This window comes from Lagenorhynchus albirostris, chromosome 10 (assembly GCF_949774975.1).
Source record: "Lagenorhynchus albirostris chromosome 10, mLagAlb1.1, whole genome shotgun sequence".
NCBI lineage: Eukaryota > Metazoa > Chordata > Mammalia > Artiodactyla > Delphinidae > Lagenorhynchus > Lagenorhynchus albirostris.
In genome coordinates, this window is record NC_083104.1 from 39,167,614 (window position 1) to 39,180,766 (window position 13,153).

The window sequence follows — 13,153 nt, forward strand, 5'->3', positions numbered from 1 at the left end:
TTGTGTTGAGTCTTCCTTGCTGTGCGTGGGCTTTCTCTAGTTGCAGCGAGTGGGGGCTAACTCTGTTGCAGTGCGCAGGTTTCTCATTGGGGTGGCTTCTCTTGTTGCAAAGCATAGCTCAGGCTGTAGTTATGTGGGCTTTTGTCGTTGTGGCTCACAGGCTGTAGAGCGCAGGCTCAGCAGTTGTGGCACATGGGCTGAGTTGCTCCGCGGCATGTGGGATCTTCCCGGATCAGGGCTTGAATCCTCGTCCTCTGCATTGGTAGGCGGATTGTTAACCACTGTGCCACCAGGGAAGTCCCTGTTATCTTTTATTATTTTAAAAAAAACTTTTTTTTTTAATTGTATTTTTTGGCCGTGCCACACGTCATGTGGGGTCTGGGTTCTCCGACCAGGGATGGAACCCATGCCCCTGCATTGGAAGCGTGGAGTCTTAACCACTGGACTTCCAGGGAAGTCCCTATTATCTTTTTTTTTTTATTATAGTCAACCTCCTGGGTTTAAATGGTATCTCATTTTGCTTTTGATTTGCATTTCCCTGACGGCTAACAATGTTAAGTAACTTTTCATGTGCTTACCGGCCATTTGCTTATCTTCTTGGGAGAAGTGTCTGTTCAGATCCTCTCCCATTTTTTGTGTATGTTGAGAGGATGAGGTCCAACTTCATTCTTTTTACATAGATAGCCAGTTGTCCCAGCACCATCTTTGGTTATCTTTTGTGATGTATATAATCACTGATCTACCTTCTTATTTTATACCTTCCTCCTTCCTACATGAGCTCAGAGTAATTTTTTTTTTAATTTATTTATGTAGGCCGCACTGGGTCTTAGTTGCTGCACGTGGCATCTTCGTTGTGGCATGTGGACTTTTAGTTGCGATATGTGGGCTTCTTAGTTGTGGCATGCAAACTCAGTTGTGACATGCATATGAGATCTAGTTCCCCAAACAGGGATTGAACCCAGGCCTCCTGTATTGGGAGCGTGGATTCTTACCCACTGGACCACCAGGGAAGTCCGAGTTCAGAGTAATTTAGGTATGTGTGTCTGATGGAAAAACCTTTTCTTTTTTAAAATTACATACTATACGTAGCATCTTTTCGTGCTGTTTTGTATGCTGAAGTAACTGCAATAAGACATGAGCTGCATTATTATCAGAAATGCATGGGTCAGGATATAATAACCTTAGATTAAATTATCAGGAATCTGTGGCTTCTCTATTAAAACAATGCTGTCTTAAATAAGCACTCTAAAGAATCATTCAACAGTGCCCATATTTTAGCAGCAAAGTTGGAGATATCTCCAAAAGAGATTTCAAACATTTTGTCTCTACTGTGTTTTTGTTGTTGTTGTTGTTTTTCTCTACTGTGTTTTTTTACTATTTGTCTGTGGTGGGGGTAGTTTTGATCCTGAGTTGGGAATTGAATGCCTTCTGACCTTTTAGAACAAGATTCCCACACTTTTTATTACTAACCACATGGATAAACTATTTTTTGATCATACGCCTAAGTATATATTTATAAATTGTATACTTGTACTACTATGTCAGTATGCAAAAACAAAAGGGGTTACTTTTAAAAAGGAAGTCAAGAAATGAGCAAAAGTTTTGATATTTCCCACTCGATAGTCTTGCTTGCTCTCAGGTGGATATGTGTTGCTCTGAATGCAACACATTCAGAGTGTGATGCTGGAGAATTTTGCCTATGGTTTTGGAGATTATGGCCTCCTCAGAAGCCTTGGGTATGGCCGCCCCTCCTCTTCACATTACCCAGGGTTCCCGTCTGAGATCTCTTCTTCCCTTCGGGGCTGGATTCTCAATGTTGCCCTATTCACTCACTGGTGAATCTTGTCGCTGCAGGTACAGGTGCAGGTACAGCAGTCTCCGCAGCAGGTCTCGGCTCAGCAGCTCTCCCCGCAGCTCACCGTTCACCAGCCTGCTGAGCAGCCCATCCATGTCCAGGTGCAGATCCAAGGCCAAGCAGCACAGCCGACAGCCCCCTCCATCCAGACCCCATCTCTGCAGAGCCCCAGCCCTTCGCAGCTGCAGGCGGCCCAGATCCAGGTGCAGCACATGCAGGCGGCCCAGCAGATCCAGGCTGCAGAGATCCCAGAGGAGCACATCCCACATCAACAGATCCAGGCTCAGCTGGTGGCTGGCCAGTCCCTTGCTGGGGGTCAGCAGATCCAAATCCAGACTGTGGGTGCCCTTTCCCCACCACCGTCCCAGCAGGGCTCACCTCGGGAAGGGGAGCGGCGGGTTGGCACGGCCAGTGTCCTCCAGCCAGTGAAGAAGCGCAAAGTGGACATGCCCATCACTGTGTCCTACGCCATCTCAGGGCAGCCGGTGGCCACCGTGCTGGCCATTCCACAGGGCCAGCAGCAGAGTTATGTGTCTTTGAGGCCCGACTTACTAACAGTAGACAGTGCCCACCTGTACAGTGCCACTGGGACCATTACTAGCCCTACAGGAGAAACTTGGACCATACCTGTTTACTCTGCCCAGCCCCGGGGGGACCCTCAGCAGCAGAGCATTACTCACATTGCCATTCCCCAGGAAGCCTACAACGCAGTTCACGTCAGTGGCTCACCCACAGCCCTGGCAGCTGTAAAGCTGGAGGATGACAAGGAGAAGATGGTGGGCACCACGTCTGTAGTGAAAAACTCCCATGAAGAGGTAGTGCAGACCCTTGCAAACTCTCTCTTTCCAGCACAGTTCATGAATGGCAACATCCACATTCCAGTGGCTGTGCAGGCCGTGGCAGGCACATACCAGAATACAGCTCAGACTGTCCATATATGGGACCCTCAGCAGCAGCCACAACAACAAACCCCCCAGGAACAGACGCCACCGCCACCACAGCAGCAGCAGCAGCAGCAGCAGCTCCAGGTTACTTGTTCAGTAAGTGAGACTTATCTGTAGGGCAGCCTGCTCCCTCAGGGCCCAGTGCAACACAGAACTTGCCTGGTAACCTCTTTCGCCTCTGGCTTGTTTACAGGAATGACGTTGGTCTTGCAGTAATACAGTATTTAGTATTTTAATTAGAGTTGGGGAGAGGGGACAGGAATGGCAAGTGAAGCTGTGGAACAGCAGGAATTCTAGCCTGGTACCTGAAGGTAAATGAAATGACCAGTAACTGCTTTGGGGATAGATGCCTGGAGTGCTTTTTTGTGATCTCTTTAGGAAGGGTAAACTTCTAGGTAGAGACTAATGGGTCACCCCAAGTGTTATCTCTGTCCCAGAAGCTGCTTTCTGCATCACAAATGAACAGATCTAGTGGAACCCCTGTAGTTTAGCACACAGGCTCTAAACTCTTCACAGTTGAGAGGGTGTTAAATTGTTCCTCCTTTAGTTGTCATCTAAAGATGGACTACACTGGACACAGTATAAGTGAATTATGAGATCTAAAATACCTTCTGTGGGGCCTGTTAAAAGTGATCATCTTTGGGGAATTCCCTGGTGATCCAGCGGTTAGGACTCCACACTGCCACTGCAGGGGGCATGGATTTGATCCCTGGTTGGGGAATTAAGATTCTCTCAAGGCATGTAACATGGCCCCCCCAAAAAAAAAAAAGTGATCATCTTGGGAGTCTTGAATAAGCCCCCTTATGCAGTGGGACTTTCCAACCGTGTTTTTACGTTCCTTAAAAAATAGTTAAGACAAGCCATGGTTAATTGAGTTTTCTGTCATGGCAGCTATGTTGAGCTAAGTTGTTTTGTTTTTTTTAATAAATTTATTTTATTTTTGGCTGTGTTGGGTCTTCATTGCTGCACACGGGCTTTCTCTAGTTGTGGCGAGCAGGGGCTACTCTTCATTGCGGTGTGTATGCCTCTCATTGTGGTGGCTTCTCCTGTTGCAGAGCACGGACTCTAGGTGCGCAGGCCTCAGCAGTTGTGGCTCGTGGGCTCTAGAGCGCAGACTCAGTAGTTGTGGTACACGGCTCAGCTGCTCCATGGCATGTGGCATCCTCCCGGACGAGGCCTCGAACCCGTGTCCCCTACTTTGGCAGGCGGACTCCCAGCCACTGCGCCACCAGGGAAGCCCTGAGCTAAATTTTTTAACTTTTTATTTTGAAATGATTTTAGATTTATAGAAAAGTTGCAAAAATAAAACTGTTGAAAAATTTTTTTTAAAAGAGGCACTTTTTTAAAATTTATTTTTGGCTACGTTGGGTCTTCATTGCTGCGTGTGGGCTTTCTCTAGTTGCAGTGAGCGGGGGCTACTCATTGTGGTGGCTTCTCTTGTTGTGAAGCACTGGCTCTAGGCGCATGGGCTTCAGTAGTTGTGTCACGTAGGCTCAGTAGTTGTGGCTCGTGGGCTCCAGAGCACAGGCCCAGTAGTTGTGGCGCACAGGCTTAGTTCCTCTGCGGCATGTAGGAATCTTCCCGGACCAGGGATCGAACCCGTGTCCCCTGCATTGGCAGGTGGATTCTCAACCACTGTGCCACCAGGAAAGCCCAGAACTGTTGAAATTTTAACTTTAAAATTGCTTGGCTCTTTTATCTTTTCTAATTGTTAATCTTCTTAAGGCTATCACAGATCCACCTTTTAAGACTGTTAGTAAAGTTTCTGGTCCCTTGTCTAGCAGACATTTAGAGTGGATGTAGGGCCTCTGGTCTCATGGGACTGGTGAAGGTAGTGTGCCTCAGCACAGGAGCTCTGGGAATGCATGTGAGGGAGCTGGCACAAACAAAGCACTGTTAGACCAGGGACCACACTCAGAAACTCAAGACGTAAATGATTGGGTAAGCAAAAGCTGACCGAGTGGTTTCATAGAGGCAACAGTATGTTAATCTTAAGTGACTTTGTTAAGGACCTATTAAATATCCAGCTGTCAGGCCTAGAAGTAGAACAAGACAGTGTCATTGCTTCGGGTAGCTTATAGTGTAGTGGAAGTGAGAACATATGATTTGTTTCTGTAAAGTATAAAGCAGCATAATCAAGTGTGACAACGTGTGCTACACACACAAAGTCAAGCTGGGAATTCAGAAATCAATCTAGGTTAAATGTCAGCAGAGGTATCTTTGTGGAAAAAATGGCATTTGATCTCTAGTTTATAGCTTAGATTGACAGAAGGATGGAGCAGGATGAATAAGAGCCAGGGGTGGACACAAGTGATATGGCCTAGGTTAACATGAGAGGAGGAGAACCATGGGAGAGGATTTAGTACAGGGGGCAAAGGGGCTATCTTCCTGAAGTGAAGAGCTGATACGATCTGTGGTAGGAAAATTTTCCAGAATCCTAAGAGTCGTGGTAATAAGAAGAATCAATTACTGGTGTGTAGAATTGATTGCATGTAGGAGAGACCGGACAGGAGACTTGTAATGGTGCTCTGTGCTGACCTTTTGCTGACAGGGATGGAGCATATCAGGCCTCTCCTCTGCTCTCCTGGGCCTGATGTTCCAATTTGCAATTCAGGACTCTTGTTGCTCATTGGGCTCTGCTTGTAATTTGCACATCTGGGCCCTTCAGCAGGAAAATCTTTTCTAGAGTTCATTTTAGTAAGTTCATTTTAGCGTTCTTCATGTTCTTCAGAGGCTGTGTCTCCTTTGCCAAAGTCTTATAGCGACGTATGTCAAGGGTTATTACCAGAAAAAGAAAAATTGGGAAGAATACCCATCATGCAGGAAAGATGAGTTTGTCCATTTACACCACAAATATCCCTCTGCTCTCCTTATCAGGCTCTGTTCTAGGTGCTGGGAAACAGAGGTGAATAAGGGAGTCTGCCCTTGGAGCCCTCGTAGCCCATGGGAAGATAATTGTGCTGTGATGTGAGTTGAACCCTAAGGAGCGCTGATGTGTTCCTTCACCTGGCATACCCTTTTTGAAAGCTCTTTTATATCCTATCTTTAAAACCAGATTTGTGGCTAAACCTCCCTCCCTTGACCTCACACCCACCTCCATCTGTTCCCCTATTTCTCCACTTTACTTTATTCCCAGAGTTCTCAAAAGGATTATCTGCACAGGCTGACTCTACTTGCTAACCAGTTTTCCCTTCAACTCATGACTGGGTCTGCTCTTGTTAAGGTCATCAGTGACCTACCTCCCCGTGGCCAGATCCAACAGACGTGTCTGTTTTTATCTCACTTATAGCAACACACAGCACAACAGACCATGCCTGCCTTCTTGAAACTCTCCTTTGGACTTCCATGTTATTATGCACTCCTGGTCTTCCTCCTACCCCACTGGTTATTTTTCCTTCTCAGGAGACTTTGCTGAAGCCTCCTTCTCTTCTGTCTGAGCCATACATGTTGTTTCTCAAAGCTCTGTACTAACCCTCTTTTCTCCCTAAGGGATTTCTCTCCATTGTCATGATTTTCAGAATCCTCTAGATGTCTGCTGCAGAAGGTGATAATCGCTGACACTATCTGCCAGGCACTGTCCTTAGTGTTGCATATATTAACTCATTTAATTCTCACACCAACCTTAAGAAGTGTGTACTACTATCTCCATTTTACAAATGAAGAAACTGAGGCACAGAGAGATTAAACAACAAGGCCAAAGCCACCTTTTAGTAAGTGGGAGAGTTGGCATTCAGCCTTGGACAGGCTGGCTCTAGAGCCCATGTCTTATACCATGTACTGCATTAACACACAGATCTTTATCCCTAGACTGTACCTTTCCCCTTAGGACCTTTCCCATACATTCAGCAGCCTACTTATTTATTTACTTGCATTTGTTAAACATATCTCAGCACTTCATTAGCATCCCCTCTACTACTATCAAAAACTATCCCATCTCAAAAAGTGATACCATCATCCACCCATTTGTTTAAGCCAGAAACCCAGGAGTCATCCTTGAGATCCTTGAGTCTGCTTTACTGTACTCCTCACAGTCAATTCATCAACAAGCCACATTGATTCTACCACCAAACTTCTCAGAATCTCTTAAATCATTTCACTGCCACCATCCTGGTCTTGGCCACCAGCACCTACTTCCACTTTTGCTCTTTAATCCATTTTCTACAGCTCAAGAATAATTTCCTTAAAATGTAAGATTATGTCACTTCCCAACTTAAAACTCTTTTAAGGTCTCCATTACAAATAGGAAAAACTCTACACCAAGTGTAGAAGGCCTTACTTGAATCAGTAGTTTTCAACCTGGATGAGACTTCTACTTCCCCTACCGACTGATAGACATTTGAACATGTGTAGAAGAATTTTCGTTGTCGGGATGATTAGGAGTGTTACGTAGTGGGTGGAGGCACACAGTGAAGGGACCCTGGCTAATAAGACAGAGAAGCACTGCCCTAAATCCTCTGGCCCCCACCTACTTACCCAGTCAGACTCCTACTAGATTTCTAGCTTGGGTAGATGGTGTTGCCATTGAACAAGGTAAGAGAGGGAACTCTGAGGAGAATACTTCTGGATGGGCAAAGTGATGAATTCTCTCCGTAGATGTTAATGTGAGGTGGCTTTCAGATGTTCAGCTGGAGATGTACAGTACCCACTGGGTATATTAAGGGACCGTCTAGCTTAGAGTCACAGAGTTAGCAATCATTTCCACAAACATGGAGATCTAAACTGGGAAGGTGGTTGAGACTCACCAAGGAGAATGGTAGTTGAACTGAGAAGTGTGTCTAGAGGGGAGCTCCAGGGTTGACAGACATTTAAGGGCCTAGCACTGGTATTTCTTTATTTCCTTGTTTGATCATGTATCTTATATCAAAGCTAGTAGGGTAGTTTTTATTTTTATTTATTGATAAGCAAATTTGTGTCATGAATAAATTATTTTGCCTTCAATTTGAATGATTTGGCTTTCTTCAGCCCTTTAGTAGGCCCTGGCATGGAAAATTGCTCAAGGGAATTTGTTCCCAATGTAGATAGATGTGTGAGACCCAAGAACCTGTGCTTTGTATCTGTGTTGGTGTCTGTCCTGCCTGATGGGGATTGTGATTGAAGGTCATGGACATTCTCTGCCCCTTTGGCTGCATGGTTTGGCTGTCAGACCGTTGAGAATGGGACTACTCTTCCTTTGGAGGCAGGAAGGTAAAACAGTGCCTCCTGTCTCTAGAAAATGTCCTTATGAGCCAAAGCAGTATTATTGAGAGGAACATGAAGGATGATTTTCAACCATGACTGGACATTAGAATCACCTGGAGAGCTTTTAAAAATACTGCTGGCAGGCTTCCACCTTCGACCAGTTAAATCAGAATCTCTGTGGATAAGGCCCAGGCATGGGTGTTTTTTAAAATCAGCCAGATGATTTTAAGGTGCAACCAAGTTTAACAGTCTGGACACTTGGTACTCAAAGTATAGTCTGCAGACCAGCTCCCTTATTTGGGAGCTTGTTAGAAATGCAGAATCTCAGGTCCCACCTGAGATCTTTCTAATTAGAATCTGCATTTTAATAAAATCCCCAAGGGGTTTATTTGCGCATTGTAGTTTGATGAGCAGTGCTTTGTGCCAGTAAGTTCTGAGCAGTGACTAAACGTTAGAATTGCCTTTTTACGTGGGAAGGTTTTAAAAAGACTGATACCTCTTTAAAAAGAGATTCTGGGGTGGAGCTCAGGTATTGGTGTTTTTAAATCAGAGATTCAGGGCTTCCCTGGTGGCACAGTGGTTGAGAGTCCGCCTGCCAATGCAGGGGACACGGGTTCGTGTCCCAGTCCGGGAAGATCCCACATGCCGCGGAGCGGCTGGGCCTGTGAGCCATGGCCGCTGAGCCTGTGCATCCGGAGCCTGTGCTCCACAACGGGAGAGGCCACAACAGTGAGAGGACTGCATACCACACACACACAAAAAATCAGAGATTCAAAAGTACAGCCAAGACTAAGGAGCTTTGCACTAGTCTTTGCTGTCTCTGGAGTAAAGAATAGAACTCCAGAGGTTCTTGGAAGTACGACAGCAAGGAGAAGAGAGGTTTTTTAATTAAAAGAACTATAACTTTTTTTTTTGAGATTTTTTTTTTTTAGAACAGTTTTAGACTTACAGAAAAATTACAGAATTTCCATAAACCCCACACCCAATTTCTGCAGTTATTAACATCTAACATTAGTATGGTACATTTGTGTTTTGTTTTTGTTTTTTACTATAAGTAACATTTTTCCAGCAGTTTTGCCAAAAGGCCTTTTGACACATTTTGATGGTTTCTCTCTCATAGGCTCAAACTGTCCAAGTTGCTGAAGTTGAACCACAGTCACAGCCACAGCCTTCCCCAGAACTTCTGCTTCCAAATTCTCTGAAGCCAGAAGAAGGGCTTGAAGTATGGAAAAACTGGGCACAGACCAAGAACGCTGAGCTAGAGAAGGATGCTCAGAACAGACTGGCGCCCATTGGGAGTAAGTGTTTGGGAGGGAAAGAGGGTTGGACTCTGGCAAAAATGCAATGGTACTTAAGCAGCAGGAGGACAGAATGGCAGGAAAGTGGTGTCCCTTGGCTCTCTGGGCACTAGGGCGCACCATCTGAAATAGTATGCTGAATTCAAGACAAGCAACAAGCAGGCCGGACCTACTATAAATGAGCAGAATTTGTGGGGTTTGCCCAAGATCAGGCATTTTTGTACACATGGATTTCTGGGACAGAGAGACTTCTGGGAGGAGATATGAATTAGTGAGTGCACTCAGGGGCCCTCTTCCTTAGCATTATCCTCACGTACTTCCTCATATTACAGAGGGTGGATTTTGTGTTTTTGCTTTCATGTCTTGGTCCTAATAATAATTGGGGGGATACGTGAGGTAGGAAGGATTTTGGTAAGGAAACCCTTTGTGTAATAGGGCAAACAGGATTATTGTCTTTGTAGGCTAGTTCTGATCATAGATACAAGTGACCATTTTCATCCCAGCGCCTTCATGGGTGGTGTCTGCTCTGAAACCTCCTTCCAGGGATATGAGCAACCAGTAAAGGGACGGCTGTTGCCAGGACCCTCACTCACCTCTGGGGCTTGTGTTGCAGGGCGTCAGTTGCTGCGATTCCAGGAAGATCTCATCTCTTCTGCTGTGGCCGAGTTGAATTATGGGCTCTGTCTAATGACACGGGAAGCTCGAAATGGAGAAGGTGAACCCTATGACCCAGATGTGCTGTACTATATTTTCCTGTGTATTCAAAAGGTAGGAAACAGAACTTCACAGGAACATGTTTGAGCTGTGTTCCCATTGGGTATTTGCTGGGTAGTCAAATTAGTAAAATGACAGGCAAGTGGTTACAATAAAGACATTCTCTTTCAACTATATAGTGAATTTTTAAATGTATGTTTTTTAAAATTGGAAAAGATCTACATGTTCACTTTAAAAAATAAAACATCATCATAATCCCACTATCTAGAGAAACATCTATTAAAATATTTGATATATTACCTTAGAGCCTTTTTTTATCATGGAACATTCATATAACCCTTTTCATTAAAGTAAACATGTAGTTTGCAGAAAAGCAGTTTATCCATAACAAAGTCTCCTGCTGACATGTAGCTTGTCTTATTGTTTCCTGCATTAATGCAAAATAATTATTTGGAAGTGTCTAGCTAGAATATACAACTGTAGTTAGGTTGTCAGGACATCTAGGATGAAGATTAACAAAGAAATTCATTTTAGGACTGGCAGTTTAGGAGAGCAGAGGTGGATTTCTTAGTGTTTGAATGCTATTGTGGAGAAGCCCACAGTATGATGGAAGAACACTTGCTAACTAGGACTCACCCTGTTGCTTAGGCCTGAGAAAAGCCCATCTCCCACTTTGTTCCTCTTTCTTAACCAGTCACCCAGAGCACTGGGTGAAATGCTCTACATGCTTTGTCTCATTCCATGCTCTCTCACTCCTGGAAGGCAGGCACAGTCATCTCCTTTTACAAACAAGGAAACTGAGCCCCCAAAGTTAAAAGACTCCCATGAGTTACTAAACTTATACCACAGCTAATAAGAGGCTGGCCCTGGAGCCCACATCGTGATTTTTGCTACCACAAGACAACGCCTTGCTTGGGTGAAATAGCATTCACAAAATCTGCCCCATTGACCCAATCTCAAGAGTGTTGTGAGAGTCAGTTCACATGCTGAAGTATACTGTGAAAGTGCCGCACACTGGACAGTTTTTTTTTTTAATTTATTTATTTGGCTGCGTTGGCTCTTTGTCATGGCACGTAGGATTTTTGTTGCGGCGTGTGGACTTCTCTCTAGTTGTGGTGCATGGGCTCAGTAGCCCCGCAGCATGTGGGATCTTAGTTCCCCAATGAGGGATCGAACCCAAGTCCCCTGCATTGGAAGACAGATTCTTAACCACTGGACCACCAGGGAAGTCCCTGCTGGACAGTTTTGACTTGGTGTGTTGGTTTGTTAATGGGGGAGGAATGGGTAGGGAGAGGTGAGGGTACTGGTAGAAGAATGTTTGCTTCCCCACAACAACTTGCCCAAGAGACTACCAACAACTTTTATTGATTATTTTTCTTTTAGTATCTTTTTGAAAATGGACGGGTTGATGACATTTTCTCCGATCTTTATTACGTTCGATTCACGGAGTGGCTGCATGAAGTTCTGAAGGACGTTCAGCCCCGAGTCACTCCACTTGGTAAGAATCTTCCTAGTCCTTGGATGTCTTTAGCACCTGGGTTTTAAAAAGATCACCTGGGGGGAAAAAAAAAGATCAGCTACTTGTGTGGCTAGCTGTGATATAGCCTGTGGGTGAGGAGGCTATAAATCCCAGGCACCTAACATCAGTCTCTGTGCTGCTTGGCCTGATGTGGCTCACCAGGCAGAGAATCTGGCTGGTTCCAGTGTGGCAAGGACACAGGGGCATGCAGAGTGTGGGGTAGTTACTCCATTTTTTTTCCCTATTAAAATTTATTGATTCAAATTAGAATCCTTGTAAAAATTAAGAATATAAACTATTTCATCTGTAGGTTAATTATATTACATATTGAGTTTTTTCCCCCTTATGTTTAAATATACATTCTACATATATAGAACATAATTTTTGCTTTACCCATGGATAACCTGGGCAGCATGTTGTGTTAGAAAGAACATGAGTTTTGCAGTAGAATGTTTGGGGTGTTTTTTTTTTTTTTTTTTAAATAAACTATTTTTGAGAGCAGTTTTAGGTTTACAGGAAAACTGAGCAGGAGATACAGAGAATCCCATATACTCCCTCACACAGCGTTTCCCCTATTATTAGTACCTTGTATTAGTGTAGTGTATTTGTTAAAATTGATGAGCCAGTGTTTGGTACATTATTATTAACTAAAGTCTGAAGTTTACATTAGAGTTCACTCCTTGGGTTGTATCTTCTGTGGGTTTTGACAAATGTATAATGACATGTATCTACAATTCAGTATCATACAGAAGTTTCACTGCTTTAAAATCCCCCATGTTCCACTTATTCATCCCTCCCTCCCTCCATTCCCCTGACTCTCTAGCAATCTCTGATCTTTTTTACTGTCTCCATAATCTTGCCTTTTCCAGAATGTCATATAGTTAGAATAATTTAGTGTTAATTTCTTTCAATAACTTCATTTAATGCTCCTGCATGTCTTTTCATGGCTTGATAGCTCATTTCTTTTTTTTGCTGAATAATATTCCATTTTATGAATGTGCCACAGTTTGTTTATCCATTCACCTATTAAAGGACATTTTGGTTGTTTCCACGTTTCGGTAATTATGAATAAAGCTGCTGTAAACATTGTGTGCAGGTCTTTGGTGAAAGAATAGACAGATCCGTGGAACAGAATAGAGAGTCCAGAAGTAGAACCACACGAATATAACCAATTTATCTTTGACCAGGGGGCAAAGGCAGTTAAATGGAGAAAGGATAGTCTTTTGTTTTGTTTTCTTTTATTTTTTTTGGCCTCGCCATGTGGCTTGCGGGATCTTAGTTCCCTGACCGCGGATTGAACCTGGGCCATGCAGTGAAAAGCACCAAGTCCTAACCACTGGACCGCCAGGGATTCCCAAGATAGTCTTTTCAACTAACGCTGCTGGAACAACTGGACATGCACATATTTTTTAAAAAAATGAATCATAGACCTAAATGTAAAGGTATAAAAACTCCTAGAAGATAAAATAGGAGAAAATCTAGGTGACCTCAGGTTTGTTGGTAACTTTTTAGATACAACACAAAAAGCACAATCTGTGAAACGAAAAAATTGGTAAGTTGGACTTTATTAAAATTTAAAAAACAAACAAACAAAAACTTACTCTCTGTGAAAGACATTGTTAAGAGAATGAAAAGACAAGCCACA

The 13,153-nt window shown here is 43.9% G+C and overlaps 1 protein-coding gene across 3 annotated transcripts in view; it reads left to right on the forward strand.

The window, feature by feature from the left end:
- The window catches only part of QRICH1 (glutamine rich 1), a 54,532-nt gene that overhangs the window by 34,530 nt on the left and 6,849 nt on the right, over positions 1–13,153 (forward strand). For 2 of the 3 annotated variants that reach the window (XM_060161932.1, XM_060161933.1), the window contains exons 3-6: positions 1,855–2,895; positions 9,098–9,275; positions 9,889–10,043; positions 11,373–11,487. In XM_060161932.1, coding sequence (XP_060017915.1) covers positions 1,855–2,895; positions 9,098–9,275; positions 9,889–10,043; positions 11,373–11,487 — 1,489 coding nt within the window. The remainder of the gene's footprint in view (positions 1–1,854; positions 2,896–9,097; positions 9,276–9,888; positions 10,044–11,372; positions 11,488–13,153) is intronic. The other variant, XM_060161934.1, reaches the window with a different exon arrangement.